Source organism: Egretta garzetta, unplaced genomic scaffold (assembly GCF_000687185.1).
Source record: "Egretta garzetta isolate BGI_Z169 unplaced genomic scaffold, ASM68718v1 scaffold33, whole genome shotgun sequence".
Lineage (NCBI taxonomy): Eukaryota > Metazoa > Chordata > Aves > Pelecaniformes > Ardeidae > Egretta > Egretta garzetta.
The window spans coordinates 1,754,106-1,772,827 of NW_009259250.1; the positions used below are offsets into that span (position 1 = coordinate 1,754,106).

The 18,722-nt window shown below is 42.9% G+C and overlaps 1 protein-coding gene across 7 annotated transcripts in view; it reads left to right on the forward strand.

Moving 5' to 3' along the window:
- The first annotated feature begins 6 nt into the window (after positions 1 to 6).
- The window catches only part of TRMU (tRNA mitochondrial 2-thiouridylase), a 25,472-nt gene continuing 6,756 nt past the window's right edge, over positions 7 to 18,722 (forward strand). Inside the window, exons 1-10 of one of the 7 annotated variants that reach the window (XR_004841635.1) lie at positions 7 to 291; positions 2,035 to 2,141; positions 2,684 to 2,806; positions 4,660 to 4,832; positions 5,857 to 5,910; positions 6,418 to 6,484; positions 7,309 to 7,409; positions 8,480 to 8,624; positions 8,870 to 8,952; positions 17,165 to 17,488. Coding sequence is in view for 5 of the 7 variants with exons in the window: in XM_035891670.1 (XP_035747563.1) it covers positions 149 to 291; positions 2,035 to 2,141; positions 2,684 to 2,806; positions 4,660 to 4,832; positions 5,857 to 5,910; positions 6,418 to 6,484; positions 7,309 to 7,409; positions 8,480 to 8,624; positions 8,870 to 8,952; positions 10,168 to 10,314 (1,143 nt within the window). In the remaining 2 variants the exon portion in view is untranslated. Of the gene's footprint in view, positions 292 to 2,034; positions 2,142 to 2,683; positions 2,807 to 4,659; positions 4,833 to 5,856; positions 5,911 to 6,417; positions 6,485 to 7,308; positions 7,410 to 8,479; positions 8,625 to 8,869; positions 10,008 to 10,053; positions 10,372 to 12,079; positions 12,152 to 17,164; positions 17,928 to 18,722 lie in introns of those variants that run through there. The other 6 variants (XR_004841634.1, XM_035891674.1, XM_035891672.1 and 3 more) reach the window with 6 other exon arrangements.

The following is an 18,722-nucleotide window of genomic DNA, read 5'->3' on the forward strand; positions in this document are numbered from 1 at the left end:
CTGAGCGGCGAGCTCGCCGGGTGCGGGGCTGCGCGCCCCTCCCGAAGCAAGGCTGGAAGAGCACAGGTTTGGGGTGCAGGCATAAGAATTCCGCTTTTCAAGTCATTCTTTGCTTTGTTACGCAGGCTACCAGGTGACAGGCGTTTTTATGAAGAACTGGGACCCTCTGGATGAACAAGGAGCTTGCTCCGTTGACAGAGATTGCGAAGATGCTTACCGGGTGTGTCAGAAGCTTGATATTCCTTTTCACCAGGTTTCCTACGTGAAAGAATACTGGAATGAAGTATTCAGGTAGAAACATGCTTAATAAATGGGCTTCCAGGATGTTAGCACAGCACTGTGTTGTTGTGAAAAGCGAGGGTGGACAGATGCTGGGCAATGGCAATTTATTGCGGTGGTATCAGTGCTCAGAGAAGTTACTGAAGCCTGATAAACGTCGGAGGAATTATTTTTTTCTCTCATCAATACTTAAGATCAGGATTTATATGTTGGTTTTAATATGTTTGTTATTTATTAATAGGAGATTTCTCTCTAGTTATTACGAGTGTGTAGCAATTGCTTTGTTGCGGCTCATTTCTTCTGCTTCCCACATACTGGCCCAACCTTACTGCAACCTGAGAGAAAAGTATTTAACAGGGTGCTGTTACTGTCTCTGTGTGTAATTTATGCAGTACGTTTCACATTAATGTATACTGAATCCAGTTTATCTGAGCTAGCCTTGCTTCTTTAAACTTACGACCAATTTGAAACTGTTCTCCAAAGAGGGTCTTCAGATTTGCTGTGAATTTGTTCCACCTAAAGGGAAGAAAGTGCTACACAGGAAAAGCTGAGACTTTTTCTTGGGAGGTAGAAGGGAAGTATTAGTTTAAGAACAAATAATTTATGTTTTATGCACTCACCATAGGTATATAAAAGTTGTTCCCAGATTTCATCATCTTCCTTTAAGTAGTGCTGTTGTTACCTTGTCTTAGAAGAAACTGGGGAATAATCTAGCTGTGCTGCTTCTGTGCCATGTTGAAATGACATCAAGTTGAGCACTAACCTTCTGTGCAGTCAGTGAAGAAAACAGCCCTGTTCCAGGGAAAGTCACTCCGTTCTTCCCTCCTGGTGTGAGAGAATGAATAAACGTTATCGAAACCCTTGAGGGGTGTGGGGTGTCTGTAAATGGCAGTGAAGTGAATGAAATGTTGAACTCGGAACTGTTAAAAAGGAGTTAGAGAAAAGAAAAGATACGTTGCTTTATTTTCTATTTATGAATTTAATGTCTAACACGGTAAGGAAGAAGGAACTGTTTCTGTTTCAGATGGTGAAAAGTAAAACCAAATATGAGGGTTGCTGGTGTTCTTCTAAATCCAGTCTGTGCCCTCAGTTCCTCTTCAGTGTTGCTGAGCAAAATAACGCAGTGATCAGGCCTTTTGATGTCTCAGTGCATCGCTGTATGCTGGTTTAATTTCATTAGTTATTATTTCAGTGTTTTCAAGCAAATAGCACTAAGCGCTTTACTTATGCGACACTGTAAAACTACAACATGACCTTGAGAAACTACTTGAATTTCTTGAAGGGAAAAAAAAAAAAAATCTCTAAAATTAAGCCCCGTGACTGCTTATGGTGGCATTATTGCAGATTAAGTTATTGTCCGTTCAGCTGAGACGCAGTATAACTCCTGGTGTGTACTCCACTGTACTGTCACTTTGAAAAATTAAACAGCGTTGTTTAATTCTGAGAGGAAGTATTTTGTAAGAGATGGGTAGGATCTGCACAGTGGGCAGCCATGTCTTCCTTGAGGGATTAATTAATAAGACATGGTTACAAGACTGTGAGTGATCAATTTGACCATGGCTTCAGTGCACTTTGGATAAAATCTTCCAAGCATTGTTTTTTACAGGTTAAGATCTACTGGATGTTTTATTTCTTACATAAAATGCTTAGTATGGCTGGGTCTCAAGTTCTCATGTTTAAAAGAAATGGCTCAGTCCTGGATCGTATTCTGCAGTGTTAATAATGCTGATGTACATTTCAATCTTTATTTTACAGTGACCTCTTAAAAGAGTATGAATTGGGAAGGACTCCTAATCCTGATATTGTGTGTAACAAGCACATCAAATTCAACTACTTTCTTCATTATGCTATGGATAACCTTGGTAAGGCATTTTCAAGTGTGTCAGTACAGAGTGTGTGCCATGGAAATGCTTAAAGGATACAAACCCTTGAAAAGGTGGGGAAAAACATCAGTTCCTATGCATGCCTAATTCATATATCTTTATGGCAGTATTTCAATATTTGCAAAGTATTTGGTTTTAAGTTTGCTTTTACATACAGAATCGTAGAATGGTTCAGGTTGGAAGATACCTTTAAAGAGTCCCACCCCCCTGCCATGGGCAAGGACATCTTCCACTAGGCTAGGTTGCTCATATGTAGGAACAGGTGTAATTCAGGGACGTACATTGACCTGACCGTTAAGCTTTACATTCTTAGGTGGTCCTTAAAGTAAAAAAGCAGAACTGCTGGCATGCTGATTAATAGTTTACATTATTTAAATAGTAGGATTATTGTCAGTATAAGACTTCCCTATAGGTTTGCTTCCTTCGTTGTTTCCTGCTATTCTTGCTAGATGTTTATAATCCTGTTTTAAATTGTGAATTTCAAGCATGTGCCTTTGTGGTTTTGTTTTTTTTCTTGATAGGAGCAGATGCAATTGCCACTGGGCATTATGCTAGGACCTCACTAGAGGATGAGGAAGTGTTTCAACAGAAACATATTAAAAGACCACAAAGGCTTTTCAGAAACCGTTTTGAAGTTAGAAATAGTAAGTGGTGTCTTCATTTCATATTTCATCCTAGATATGAAAGAGAACTTTAAACTATATTTGGTGTCGCATAATCAGGGAAGTTTGTTACTTTACACACAATGATTGCCACTTAAACCTTTGTATAAGGCTGATTGTGCAAAACAGGGGGTTTACGTTGATACTGACCAGTCAAGTATCACATTTTCTATTTTAAGAGTTCTAATCCAGGTAATCATGAGCATTTCAGTAGTAATCAACTTTCTGGAGGAGCTGTAATGTGGATTAAGGAGACAGGGATATCTTCTATACCCCGGAGAAGTATTTCACAAAATCTTTATTAGTACTTCCATGATTTACCTAAAATTTTCTTTTTTAATGTTTCTTCAATTTTAGGGAATATATTTTTTTGCTATTCAATATATAGTATGGATAGAACTCATCATGGGGATATGCTTAAGTGGAATTTTGGAATTAAGGCTTTGAAACATTAACATTAATAACATACTTGTATACAGTAATTGGACTGTATATTATTTTACTGGAAAAAGTGAGGTTCTCATTCAGTAATTCAACTATTCTGCCTTATTTCTCTGTTCTCCAATAGAAGCCAGGTTTTCCAAGGTAGATCAAGGTTCTGCCTACACTGCAGTTGAAAAGTGCCAGTGCAGCGTGTGCAGACATTATTAAGGCTGCGGTGCTCAGGTCAGCAGAGGCAGCAGCAGTGCAGGTTTTGCTCATCACTTTAATAGTCTGCTTGTGGCTGTACCTAATCGGAGGCTGATCTCAGCACCACAGTGGTTCTCTTGTTATCAGTACCAAAGCCAGCTTGGTGAATACTGTTTTGGGTACGTCTCTGCATGGCACTATCACAGCTTGGATGGCAATGCAGAGATTGCCCAAGTAGCGCTGCAGTGGGCCATAACGCAATAAAGTAGCTCAGGTGAAGCTTTGATCTATAATGAGAAGCACGCTATACCAGAAGGGAAAGAAACTTGCAAACTACTGCTATGCAAAGCTGCCACGGTGATGTTTTTGTGTTACAGCTTCCCTTCTTTCATTTCTTTGTTCTGGACTTAAAGGGGTTTATTTGTTTCTTTGTTTTAATTTTATTTCTGGAAAGTTGAAATGGCCCCAGCGGGACCGCCGGTCTATACTGGTGACAGACTGTGATTCACAGTTGAGTATTTTGTGATGTTCTAAACAGGCTTTCTGCCCTGTTACTGAGATTTTGTATTATTAGTTGTGACTGAACTATTGGCCTGTAGTTAGTGTTGGAGTCAAGAAACATGTAAGTGGAGTTTGTACAACAGCAGAGCTATTGGCTCTTAAAGAGAGTGGGCAGAACATGACTGAAAAACTATACTGATTTTATTTCATCTGAGCCATCAGGAGATAATCTATTTTAAAGAAAAAAAGCCAAATTCTCCTCTCTGAGCACTGGGAGTAACTGCTGGTCATTGAAATCATTGATTTATATCAGTGTGATTTCAGGGCAAAACTGAATGTCTTTTTGAAGTATAGTCTACAATATTTGAATCTTCATTCTCTCTTTCACAAGAAATATGATAGTTGTTTTCATTTTTCATGTCGATGCTGTTGCAAATGGCACATGTAGTATTGTAATAGATGAGGCAATGTAAGACTTTGTAAGATTCTGCATTGTGCAGAATCAGTATCTTTCTAGATCTTTTTTTATGGTGAGAAAATACCCAAACATTTTCAATTAGATTTTGAAAAATCTGAAAAATGCTGTCTTTAACACGTACTTGGAAATAATAAAACTAAAATGTTGACTGTCAAACAAAATACTAAAGGAAGCAGAACTATTAAAGGGGGTTATGTTGAGATGCTTTGTGTTCTGCACTTTGCAGCTGTGAAACTCCTTCAAGGGGCTGACCTCTTTAAGGACCAGACGTTCTTTCTAAGTCAGATCTCGCAGGATGCTCTGAGGAAAACCATTTTCCCTTTAGGGGATTTAACAAAAAGTTTTGTAAAGAAGATAGCAGCGGAACATGGCCTTCATCATGTGCTAAAGAAAAAAGAGGCATGGTAACACTTAAACTCTTTTGATTTGTATTTCTTTCTAAAATAGACTTCCCTGAAATTTTTGAACTTTAATCTGTGACATCTTCTCTGTTTCTGAGCACTGTAATAGGATAGGTTGGGAAGCAGTTTTGTAGCCGTCTGCTTGCTTGAAAGTGCTTTTATGAGCTTGCAGTTAGTTGTGTATTTTAGCTTGCAGATAATTTGTCTACCATTGTATCTCAGAAGAACTGAGGTGAGCATGAATGTGTTAGGATGCTGTGAGCCTTAAGGAAAGCGTTCTCTATCACAGCAGGTGAGAAGCCTTTATTTTCCATAGCTTTTAAAAGCTTCCTCACTATGATTGTTATTCAATATATCTTTATAGAAATTGGATCATACTGGTTTTCCACAGTTACTCATTTTATAAAAAGAAAAATAAATTGTTCCTCTGAGAACTAACACCTCATGAGTTGATCCTGAGAAAATGTAACGGAAGCAGCAGTTGTATTGCTGATTCTGTCTTGATCACTTTTAATGTTTGTATTTGTCCACTGTAAATGGGTGTTTGAAGAAGGTAGGCAGTGACTTCAGTCACAAGACAAGGCAAGCCTATTTGGTTTTGAAAGTTTTTTTCAAGAGATACACCATTACTGTATAATTTGTGTTACTTTTGTACTTCAGTGTGAAAGACACTTCTGTTTTTAATATGCATACAAAATAATCACCAGGGTTAATGTATTTATTTATTTAACGTGTGTTCTATTTCTTATTGTTGGTGGAAACGATTGGACTTGATCTTATAGGCTTTTCTAACCTAAATGATTCTATGATTTCTTTTCTGGACTTATGGCTCTCACTGGTACAGTATTGAATTTGTTTACCTGTGTTGGAGTAGATGTCGTGGTTTTGTTTATTTTGTGAGATGCCTAGCATAGTTTGGGATACACGGGGGCGGGGAATCCATCTCGGAGAGATTGTTAATAGACATTATTTCAACTGTTTTTCTCTGCTTTTATGGATTCAATACCACGTTTCTTTTTCAGAGTATGGGAGTCTGTTTCATTGGTGAAAGAAACTTTGAAAATTTCCTTCTTGAGGTGAGCAACATTAAATCTATGACAATCTTTATGCTCTGTTCTTGTTTTCAGTAGTAAGTACGAAAGAGTCTCCAACAGCTTGTGGCCCACACTAAGTAGCAATGTCCCACCTCCCTTTGCAGTAGTCCCAAGCCTACCCAGAAGCTAATGGAAACAGCCTGTAGGAAGTACCTTGCCCATCCACCAGCAAACAGTCAGGCACTTTCTGTAGCAAAAGGCATGCGTGAACATGCACTCCTGTGCCTGCCAGGCTCCGAAAAGTGGTCGGGCTGCGAGAGGGGCAAATGGCTGAATCCTGCTCTCCCCTGGTGTAAGCGAGGATGGGGGGAGTGAAGCCCAGAATTACTGCTGACAAGGATTGCTCTTCGCAGCAAGCTGCTTGGGCAGAGTTTGTTTCTTGAAAAGTTATTTTCCAACTTCAAGAGAGTAGTGGCAGAATATGCAATACAGTGTGGGGTTTTTTTTGGGTTATCTTGTGACTTAAACAGTTTCTTCTTCCTTTGGTAGTATTTAGAACCTCAACCAGGTAACTTCGTTTCCATTGAAGATCAGAAGGTGATGGGAACACACAAAGGTAATTGGCTAACCCACCTTAATAACTGCTTTTAGATAAATGGAACAATACTGCTTGTATTTGGAGGGACAAATTTTGTGAAATTCCACCATTTTCTACCGTTTTTTCCCAGTTTGATAACTCTAATAGTGGAAAACTTGCTTTATACAATAGTAGAGCCTTGAACTACAACCAATTCTTCATTATTTGTTCCCTGTTGCAAGAAAGTAAATGATAATTATTAGTTACTCTGTTGATACCAAGTGGTTGTTAATTTAATACCGAGAGGCCATTGTTCATTTAATTCTTTCAAAATGACTTGCTCTTCAGTTCCAGATGCTTTAGTACCTAAACTTTGCAGAAAAAATACACCATCCATCAGGCGATGAACAGTAGGACATCACCAAACATGGGCAGCTTACCTTTTCCACTCCTTCTGTGTGCCCTTCCTTTGCTCTCCTCAGTTCTAGCTGCCAGAACTGAGTTCCTCTCCCAAGCAATTTATGGAAGTAGGATGTTCTACTAATACATGAAAGTAAGGGAAACTGGTAAGACTGAGTGGTAGAAAAACCACAAATTGAAGCTGAAATAGAAAAATATTTCTCTTTCATAAACCCTAAGAATACTACAACTGAAACGAATTAGTTTGAAATCATGTACTTTAGGTACACATGAAAACTTTCAAGTAGATGGTAGTTTAGTTCGTAATTGGCACACTTCTCTAGGCAACTTGGTTCGTTATTCTTTGTTTAGTGGTAAAGTTTTGGGGAAATGATTTTAACATATTTTTCTGAAAGTAAAACAGTGAAAGTTGCTATCAGCATTGCATTTTTGTATTCCTTTAGGTTGGTTCCTCTACACAATAGGCCAGAGGGCTGGACTAGCAGGCCTGAAGGATGCTTGGTTTGTTGTAGACAAAGATGTCAGCACTGGAGATGTCTTTGTGGTGAGTTAGTTAACACTGGTATTGCAAATGAGTAATCCAAGCATTTTGTGACTCCTGCTGCATGGAATGTGATTCCAACCTGGGCAGAATTCTTGGCTTTCCTCTTGGAGGAAACAAGAACTAACTAGTGCAGCATCAGCAGATTTGAAACTTCTTGTCTAAACTGGCTTTTCTTGAGTAGAAAATTGGTTTAGATTTTGGCATAGAACTTTTCCAGACAAAGGGAAAGTACTGGAAAGAATCAGCCAATCTGCTGAGCTCTTATTTTCTACTCTAAAACATGAGTTTTTTATTGTAGTTATTATGACACGATACAGAAAATGTTTATTATCTTAGTTTACTATGTATTGTTACTTTCTAGTAAAAGAAGTCGTAGCCAGTAATACAGTTTTATCATTTTGAGAATGGAGGCAGGATATATATAATACTGCAGATGATTGGTGTGTTAATGACTGATCATATGAGATGGCTGGGAGTTCTGCAGCTTGCTAGCATTGTTCATGTTTCTTGCTGTTCATGCAGTTGTTATTCTTACTTGATACTGATGTGATTATAATGAGGTGTTCTGCTCCTTGTTGATGTGCCTGGGGGAAAAAAATCTTAATCAAATGCGAGTTGAGAGGAAACAGGCAGGACCGCTAAGAAATATTTTTTATGCCCTACAGTAAGGTTGTGTATGCGCAACGCCTTTCTTGGGGAGGTGTTGAGTTGAGAAGTTGAGCAATTGGAGAAGAGGGAGGAAGAGTCTTGCTGAGGTAGGATAAGGAAGGACAGTAGATATCTGAACTCAGCCTGAAGAAGGCAGAACTATGGTTGGAGGAAAAAGAATACAAGAAGTGACATGACTCTGGGATGTAGAAGACTGACAATTCAGGCTTGCTTTAAGCGTGTTTTTTTCATTGAAGACTTCCACCTGGAAACTGATTAAGTGCTAATAAATGCTTGCTTTCTTACTCATCTTGCCTTCATTTTGATATGCCTTGATGCTGCTTCTATATTTCATGCTTTACTTTACAAGGTAGACACTCTCTGGCAAAAGCATCAGCATTAAATAAACGTTGTATTTTAAGGCACCATCAACAGATCACCCTGCTCTGTACAGAGACCTATTGCGGACAAACCGAGTGCACTGGATAGCAGAGGAGCCTCCAGCAGAGCTTGTTAGAGATAAAATGATGGAATGTCATTTCAGGTTTCGGCACCAGATGGCACTGGGTAATCAAACCTTGGTTTCTTTTTTGTTTTACTCCGTTCGTGAAACTGTAGTCGTGTGTTCAGTGTGGTTTGGCAGAAATAGTGGAAAAGTTTTGGCTTGCCTTTCTGTTTCTGTAGTGTCTTTATAAAACAATTCTGTGTAGTAGTTTCTTGACTTATATCTGTTTAACCCAGGAATGAAGGTTTTTCTTTTTTAATGTGAACATAAGGATTAACTGGCAGTGTCTGGCCTTTTTCTGCTCTAGTGCCTTGTGTGCTGACTCTAAACCAAGATGGGAGTGTGTGGGTCACGCTAGTGAAGCCAGCAAGAGCTATCACACCTGGGCAGGTAAATTATTAGAAGTGATTTTCTTTCCTTTTTTTGCGTTCTGGCTTATCTGCTTAATAGAAGAGAGTTGTGTTTTTATTTGCTGGAGCAAAATATTTCATTTATTTACATGTGAGAGCAGTTAGCTCTATTTTGACTATTCATCAACTAATTTGAAGGAGATCTTTTCTAGCTTTAAAGGGTCTGTTGTTATCCATATAGTCTGAGAAACTGCTTTACAAGTTTGAAAAATACATGAAAACATCTCTGGTAATCCATTGTATATGCAGAAATGGAATCTCATGTTGTCTTCAAGAAAAAGATTTTAAAAGGTATTAGTTTGGCAATTGGCTGCTTACTATGGTTTAGTGTTCAAATCTGTGTAGTGAGGATCTGTGTCCAGTGAATTTCATTGTCCTGGAAGAGTACCGAGAGGAGGTACTGGGTAGTGATGCCTTTTAACACTGCTAATATAAAGATACTCCATCACATTGTAAACCAGTGGTTCTCAAACATTTGCTGCGTGCCCCCTCCCAGCATATGTTCTACGCCCCCTCTCTCTCCCCAGAACTTGGGGTCCCATGGGACATAGGAGGGAAATGGTCTGAGAACTATTTGTAGTGGAGAGAGGGATACGCTAAAGGGAAGTGAGCTGAGCGGAGCAGACTCCAGCCAGAGCTGATGATGGGCATGGGAAGCCCCTGACTGCTCGGAGCTGCTGAGCCTGTGACCGGGCTCTTCACTGCGAGGCAATGAGACAAGGCCAGGAGGTCTGTGCTCCCCCTCTCCTGCAAGAACTGGCTGAGCACATCGGGGAGCCCCAGTCGCTTCCTTCCAGGTGGTCTGCTCCAGTAGTCCTTGGTCCCCTTCCTGTTTTGAGAAGTGCAGCTGTAGCCTGGGCCCAGTTGTCTGGGGAAGGTGCAGTGAAGATGCAGATGACGTTATGTATGCCGTCCCCTTTGGGAAAGGAACCTTTCCAGCACAGTCCGTTCCACCTCAGCAACTGAAGAGTTGTGAGATAATCTTGTAGAAGTTCATGATGGCATTTCCACCAACATGTTTCTATTTGCACTCACGTGAGCCAACAAATCCTTTGTGGTTTTTTTATTCCTTACGATTTAGTCACAACAACTGCAAATTAATACCCTCACTGTCCAGCGGGTCTTGCACAGCCTGCAGTTGCTCACCATGCCGTTTGCAGCTGCTGAAAAGACTCTCCCTGTATTTATCTCCTAGTTTGCCGTCTTCTACAAGGGTGAAGAGTGCTTGGGCAGTGGGAAGATCCTAAGGATGGGCCCATCGGTCTATACCATGCAACAGGGCAAAAAACGAGAGCAGAGTCCAAAGAAGGAAGAGGTTGACAAGATAGAGCCAGCAACATAACACATGGCTTTGTTTATTGAAGGACTTTGGAGAATTTGCTGCCTGAGAATAATAAAATTAATAAACATTTTTTTGTTGATCTGTATGTTCTAAAGGTCAGTTGGCCATCGAGTCCCAGCTCTTGACTGTTACTACTGAACAGGTTTAAAACTAAAGCCAGTTTGGTACAATTTTACTGGACTGGGTGGTGATATTTATGTTAATACATATCAAGGGATGTCTTACAGTTGTTCTGTAATAGTAGTTACGCGTACAAGAATTTTAATATAAAAATCATGTCCAGAATAATAAATCTATCTTTTATGCTTAAGTGAAAAACTTTTTTTTTCTGTCTTACTTGAAGATACCTGTCCCTAGGTAAAGTACATACGTTGTTTTACAGTAACTATGTTTGTGCTCTGAACTCTGGAAAAGGAATGAATGATATTTAAGTTCAACATTTTGAATGAACTCCAAGCAACAGATGTTTATTTTTCAATTTATATAGTTTTATAAGAAATGCTTTGGATTCTTAAGCTGTATTAAGTAGTGGTTTCAGATGTTTACATAATTCAGAATTACAAATCTAGGGGCTTAAAAACAGTCTTGACTGTTATTTTTTTTTCACACAACTGACTAATTTTTTGTTAGCTGCTGAGGACCGAGGCTGTTTGGCTTGTCTTCTGGAGAAGAAAGTGCATTGTTGTGCTTCAGAAAAATGCAAATTCATATGCATTTCCTTAATATGTAGCTAAGTTAATGTAGGCCTGATAATAATTGGATCTTGCCATGTGTTAAAATAGAGTGGTATTGGGAAGAGCTGAATACCCCTGTCCAAATTATCGACGTTTATAAGGATTGGGTGCATACTGAGGACACTTGATGTTATTTTTGTTGACACAAGTCAACAAAAATGAATTCCAGTCTTCCAACATGTAGGTAGTAGGTAACTGCCCCTAAAGTACAGCTGTCTGGGTTGGGTGTAGAATTTTGAGATGTGCATCCAATTTGGGTGGTAGGAAAGCTGTACCATGAATAGATCTTCTCAGGATATCTGAAGGCTTGGGTCACGTGTACATCCTTTTCTGTTGTCATAGCATCTTCTAAGGATTCCTTTTATTTCATCTGGTAAGAAAAGTAAAAGGTAGTCTCTTTTCTTCCAAGTGTGGAAGTGAAAAGGGGAGAAGGCACTCTTCAGTGTCTACGTGCTAGTCTGGCAAAGCTAAACAAAAAAAGTCCAGGGAGCCCTATGGAAAAAACCTAGACTGTAAAATCTTACATATTTATTTGACATTACAGTAGATCTGGGGGGGGGAAAGCCATCCTTTTCCATGGATGCCAAAATCAATTTGATTTAAAAGTCTGTCTTCAGAGTGTCTGTCATGCGCAGGTTAACTGTGAAGACTATCCATGCTTCATGTTGGCTGCTGATTTGTGTTAGGTTGGTTGTGTGATGGGTCCTGGGCATGACTGCTTTGTGGTTTTACTAATGTTTTCCTTACCTTTCCTGAAACTTTTGTCTTTGCAAAATGTGGAATTAATTACTAAGGGGAGTTAATGCTCCATATTGTCTTCATCTGAGCTTTCCAGTAAATGTCCCAATTAAAATCTTCACAAATGTTTTGTGTTGTACTAGTGTGGTTTTTATTATTACTTCATCTCACAACACTCTCAGGTGTGTTTGTTGTTTGATACTGTAGTGGTAGCGGTAGGCTCAACTGTGAGGACATGAAAAAGGATGTAGCAATTTCTGTCTTCAAAATTAACTTTCTTTTAAAATTCACAGAATTGCAGAGGTTGTCAAGGACCCCTGGAGATCATCTAGTTCAACTCTGCTGCTCAAAGTAGGGGCAGCTGGAGCAGATTGCTCAGGGCCGTGTTGTCAGGTTTTGAATATCTCCAAGGATGGAGACTCCACAACCTGCACTGATAAGACCCCTCTGAGCCTTCTCTTCTCAAGGCTGAACAGCCCCGGCTCTCTCAGCTTCTTGCATGACGGATGCTCCAATCCCCCCTCATCAGCTCTTTGGTATTGGTGTTGGGAAGTCATCAGCATTCCAGAGACCTCCTGGACTCCTTGTACCTTTCAGTGTTGTCCCTCCAGCAGGTATCAGAGTGACTTTAACTCCTCCATGAGGACCAGGGCCTGCAAATGTGAGGCTTCTTCCAGTTATCTGTCTTCCTTCTCACACTGTCCATCGCAGACACCTGCAGCAATGTCACCCCTCTGATCCTAACCTGCCTGCTCTCAGCTGGCTCATTGTCCACCCCCAGCTCCATGCTGTCCTGCTGCTCCCTCACATCCAGGATGACTTCCACACCTCACCTCCCCAGCCCATCCTTTTTGGAGATCCTGTACCTATCCATGGCAGCATTTTGGCTGTGTGAGCTGTCCCACCATGTCTTCATGATTCCAACACAATCCACCCATGCAACTGTGCACAGGCCTCTAACTCCTCTGGTATGTTTCTCGTGCTGCGCATGTAGCACATGGGTGCTTCAGAGGGGCAGCAAGAGAGGCCCCTCCTGCACGGTTTTCAAGGTCTCCTGCCCAGATCACCATGCTGCCTTAGCTTGCCAACCCAGTCCACCACTGGGTCTCCCCAGGCCATCCTGGATTGAAGTGCCTGATGAGCAGCAAACGTCCCTAGACACCAGGTCAGCAGCCAGATCTTCTGTCCCCTGTGGTGGGGAGTGTCCCACTGCTGTCCCTCATTCAGTACAGTGGCGGCTTTGGGCTCTCAAGGCTGCCGGATTTCAGGGAAGGTCTAATTAATATCTCCCTCATCACCTCTGCTGTGGCCCAGGCTGCTGGCCCCCTGCCATGGCCCCAGGTGAATCAGACCCTCCATTGGTGCCCACCTCCTGCGAGCAAGGAGCCCGCCTCTGCCGGGCCTGGGGGGCTGTGCCCTCCCTCAGGAGCTTGGTCTGAGTCAAGGCCACTGTTAACATGTTCTCATTCTTCAAAGGAATGCAAGTTACTGGTTTTTAAAGTCCTAAAGTTACTGAGTAGATACTGTTGTGGCTGCCGCCACCTGGAAATGAAAGGTGGTCTTTAGAGTTGGTAAATGACTGCAGAACCAGTGATGTCCCCAGCTGGTAATTCTGTTTAGCTTAAAGCTCTGATTGATACGAGCTGTTTCCAACCATTAACATTTCTCTTGTATAATGAGTCCTTACCTCCATCTAACTTTGATGTTTCTACCAGGCAGTTTTTCCTTTCCTATGTGCCTCCAAGGATTTGAATGCATACATTCTTTTGGCACTAAAACTCCAAAATGTATGTTGTATAGCCACTTGTGACGCCTGGACTTACTGAAGTGTCCACAAGGTAAGTTCTCAGAGCTGCCTAAAATTGTCTGCTTCTGGGCCTGGCCAAACCCCCTGCAGTCCTGTCAGCCTGGGGACACTGAGGTACCAAACACTGCTTGGAGCGCAGGTTGAAGGAACCAGGATCCACACAACTGGCTCCCATCCTCCTGGTTTTAAACTCGCTTGTAGACAGTCTTTTGAACCTGGTCTGAAAAAGTTTTCCAGGCAAAGAAACTACTTAATAAATTAGAACAGGCTTTTCAGATGCTTTCAGAACAACAAAAAAATCCCACAATAATTTTGATAAATTTGCTGGGATTTTTGCAATAAAATGTTCATCCTGCCTTATAGGCTTAGTAGTTACTTGTGTCTGGGCATGAGCATTACTTCAGCGATGGGTTGGGCTGCTGGGTGGTTTGAGCTTGGCTTTACTGCCCGGGCGAAGGGCTGGTTGCTGCCAGCGAGGTGAGAACGCGTCGACCCCAGGGGTGGCTCAGTCAGTCCAGGGAATGCATTTCCCGTTGGCCTGAATGCATTTCCTTAACCTTTGAAAAGGACTCTTTTCACCCTTCCTCAGCTTTTTTTTTTTTTTTTTTCTTTTTTCCCCTTTTTAGCTCTATCAGGCAAGCTTGCTTTTTATAAATCCCATCCTGAGGACAGATTCTCCCCGTGCAGTATCCCTGGGAAGGCTTTGCTGCTGGTATGATGCCAGGCGTATCCCAAGCCTAGGGGACTCAGGGTGCTCACTTGGCTAAGGCATGGTCTCTGCAGAAGTTGTAAGGGCTTTTAACATCGTTATGGTGAATTTAGGAGTTCTGGTAATGAGACTCTGGGTTTGCCGAGAGCCGCCGAGCTGGTGCCTCGTAGCAGGAAAGTTCAGGCAGTGCTGCTTGTAGCATGGCTGGCACGGGGTACAGTGAGTGTCCGCTGCAGCTCTGGTAGGACGGGGGCTTTTTAACAAACACTTCGCTTCCCTCTTTTTCTTTAAGCATCCTTAAAATTGGATACAGCAGCAATCCAGGATAGCTAATGCAGAAAATTCATAAGCTAACGTGCTGCTCTTCGGTGGAAACCTTTCTAGCAATGGTCTCAATTCATTTTTGAGGCTGAGGGACTTTGATTTTATCATCAGAGCTGAACCTCATGGTTCTACTGAAGAAACCCCCTCTAAGGAAGAGGTGAGTATGGACGGGTGTTTGGTTCGTAGAGGCTCACTGAGAAGGATGGAGGGTTCTTCTCGGCTTTGGTGCAGCTCAGCCTCTTGCCGTGATGCTGAGCAATGACCTTTGCCGTGATGAAACAATCGCTGCTCTTGCCCCCAGTGAGTCCCATGGTACTGCTGGGAGCTAGGAATTAGTGGGCATTTGTGAAATTCAAATTGCAAATAGCTTCTTGCACAGGATGCTTTGCAACAGGTTGCGCACGTCCAGCAACACGAAGCTTGCATGTTTAAAAAGGCATTTCCAAACAGCTGGTACTGTTTCAAGGGGGCGGCACTTCTCCTTTCACCCCATGTGTTTCTCATGGGTAAGGGTCTTGACGTCCTCGGGAGATCCTTGCTCCCCTTGTACGTAGGGTCCTTGGCAAGGGGAACATTATTCTGTCCTGCACAGGGACACAGCTTCCCAGGGCAGTCTGGCAGAGCAGCCGACAGAGGCACATTCCTACCGCTGGGTCCGGCTGCGAGACGCAGGATGAGCAGCGCCAGCAGTGCTTCTGACGGCGTTCGTGAAGAGGACGGTGGTTTCGGTAACACCAGTCCCACCCAGCCCCTGCAGCACTGTTGGATTGAGAGTGGTGCCCAAATCCCACACTCCAGCCTGCCCCAAGGCTGGCAGCCCACCCCAAAAGGGGGGTGAAAATGCAGAGGGGCACAGCCCTAATAGCTTGGGAACAGGGAGGTAACGGAGTGCGGTGAGAGCGGAGGTCGGCGCCGGGGGCCAGGCAGCCGTGCTCCCCGCAAGGGCCCATCACTGACACCATCTCCCACGCAGCCTTTGCCAAGGCGGGAATTTGGCCAACGTTTGGCTTGAACTGGGCAAGAGCAGTTTGGCAGGTGAATTTTCTTTTTTTCTTTACTGCAGAAGATGAGCATTGATGTGCTTTTTGAAATTCATTGGCTTTTAACTTTTTTCTCATATTTTTCCCATTTTGGGCGACAAACTGCAAGTAGGTGATTTCACTTTCAAGTTGTCATTAAGCTTTCAGGTCTTGAAATATTTGGTTTCAAAGACCCAAGTGAGTAACTGTTTAAAAAGAAAGACTTTTCCCTTCCAAAGTATAGAACATGGTAACAAGATTAGGTCATGTAACTGAAAAAATATGGCTGGGTGTCACCTAAAGGCTTGGGACTGAATTGAAACCTCTGTTGTACCCTGTGAATGTGTTTGAAATCTGTGTTACTGAGTGTATAATGGCTGAAAAATTGCACTCCGAGTGCAGTTTTATTCCCGAAGTGCTTGTGTAAAATCTGTCTTAATTGCTCTCCTGGTTTCTCGCCTTCCTGGCAGTGTTCCTGCAGAGCTGGAGGACAGAGTGTCCCCCGTGCAAGGAGAGCAGGGCTGTCCTCTGGTTTCACCTGGACGACTTTTCTGGGGAGGTGAGACATGGCACGGGCCTTGTGACGGGCTTCAGCCACACTGCAGCAGCTCGGGGTTGCTGGTCCGGCAGTAAGAGCATTGGCTCCTAGGGTTCGCCTGGCCCGTAGGACTGAAAGAAGCTTTTGTCCTCCCACTTCAACATTAAGTGTTCACGTGCTTTCTCTCTTCAGCTGCAAACCACGGGGAACAAAGCTGACATGCTGGGTTTATGAAGGGCTTATTTTTTTAACTTTTTAGGAAAAGCCAGTCTCTGTAGGAGCTGCCACCAGAGATGAGCCCTTCCATCTGCTGCTGGCTGGTCCTCAAGCTAACAAGCGTTTCTTTAGCTTCTCCAGAGGTCTGGTGAGCTGGAAGCCAGGAGGAAGCTTCTGAAGGCAAGAGGCTGCTCATGAGTAGGTGGCAAATGTGAAAAGCTGATGTGGAGTGGGGCTACGGTGAAAACGCTGTGTGGGGGCTAGGGAGGTTGGGTCTGTCAACTACAACCAAGGCCAGAAAAATCCCAAATCCAAACAGGCAAGCAAAAGAAAAAAATTTTTTTTCCATGCAAGAAACAGGGAGAAGAATGCATGAGGGAAAATGTGGGTGTTATCAGCATCGTGGTAGCATGCAGAGTTGATGGTGACAGTAGGTGAAGATGGTGTCCCACTGATGGGGAACGTACTTGCAACCACGTACAGTTTATGATTAGCGTTTAAAAATGCCTCCTCTGCATTTATATGTATTTACATGCTTTAATGAATTAAACACAATGAAATTATCCATCACAAATGCAATAATCCCCCCAACATGGCATGCTCGGATGATGCAGCGAAGTGGCATGCCATTTCCACCTTCAGCACCAGGAGGCACCAGGACATCACGTTCATCCCTCCCAACCCGACTCATCCTTGGGAGGTGGCGGTTATAGGAAGAGCAATTAACGCATCCATAATTGTGAATTTTTTCCCTTTTTTTTTCAGATTTTTTGCTGAGCCAATATATTGGAAGAATTGTCACTTGGTGGGTTTACTCCAGGCAGGGATACAGCCGCACTGTCACTTCAGCACACCGATGAGCCGGCTGAGAAGCAGCAGCTTTTTGGAGCCTAACTTCCATTGGGGCTGGGCAGCAATCACGGTACCAGTCAGGCCGGTGACAGCCCCAGCAGCAGGGCAAACTCCTGCTTTTTATTTAGAGTTCAGGTCCTGCCTGTCCTCCATCCCCTGCACCGTGCTGTGCAGGTCATTCCCTTTCACCGTCATTCTTAAACTTCATCTCTTCATCTCGCTCTTGAATGGCTGGAGGTAAAAAGGAGGGAGGGTGTGGTTTGTTTGTTTGTTTTGAGAACTAGCACCAGATTCTTACCCTTATTTGGTGTGTGAGGGGTCTGATGAACACTAACTTCTGGGTTTGGTTTGCTGCAGCTCTAGGATTTTTTTGTTTTCTAAAATGTCTTGCATTTTACCAAATGTATAGCATCAGCTAGAGAAACTTGAGACTGGAAAAAGTTAACGGACTCCTTATTCTATGCGATTTTACAGCATATAGAGTAATTTCTTCAAAAAAGAGCATCAAACTCACTCTGAAAGTTTTAAGGTCCTAGGAACAGTGACAAACACAGGGAGATTCCTCTTAATCAGACCCTGCCTGGAGAACCTGATGGGCTGAGTGCCAGGTCCTGGGCTTGGGTCACAACAACGCCATGCAACGCTATGGGCTTGGGGAAGAGTGGCTGGAAAGCTGCCCAGCAGAAAAGGACCTGGGGGTACTGGTTGACAGCTGGCTGAATACGAGCCAGCAGTGTGCCCAGGTGGCCAAGAAGGCCAATGGCATCCTGGCCTGTATCAGGAATAGTGTGACCAGTAGGAGCAGGGAAGTGATCGTGCCCCTGTACTCTGGAACACAAGTCATATGAGGAGCGGCTGAAGGAACTGGGGTTGTTCAGCCTGGAGAAGAGGAGGCTGAGGGGAGACCTTATTGCCCTCTACAACTGCCTGATAGGAGGGTGAAGGGAGGTGGATGTCGGTCCCTTCTCCCTGGTAATGGGCGATAGGATGAGGGGAAATGGCCTCAAGTTGCACCAGGGCAGGTTTAAGTTGGACATTAGGAAAAATTTCTTCATTGAAAGGGTTGTCAAGCATTGGAACGGGCTGCCCAGGGAAGTGGTCAAGTCCCCATCCCTGGAGGTATTTAAAAGATGGGTAGACGAGGTGCTTAGGGCCATGGTTTAGTGGTGGGATGACAGGGTTAGGTTAACAGCTGGGCTCAATGATCTTAAAGGTCTTTTCCAACCTAAATGATTCTATGATTCTAAATGAAATTTTCCCAGGGGCCTGCCCCTCTCTAGACTTTGGTAATTCATTGACACCATTCCCATTCAGTAGCACCATCTTTTGAGAATGCTCCCAGGAAAACACCAGTCTTGTAATTACAACACATCATTCCTGTGGGGAAAAGCTACTTCCATCAAGAATTTTCATCAAGAGAAAAGTGACCCGACTGCTCTGTCCTGGAATTCTCCAGTGGTGCTGTTGGAGG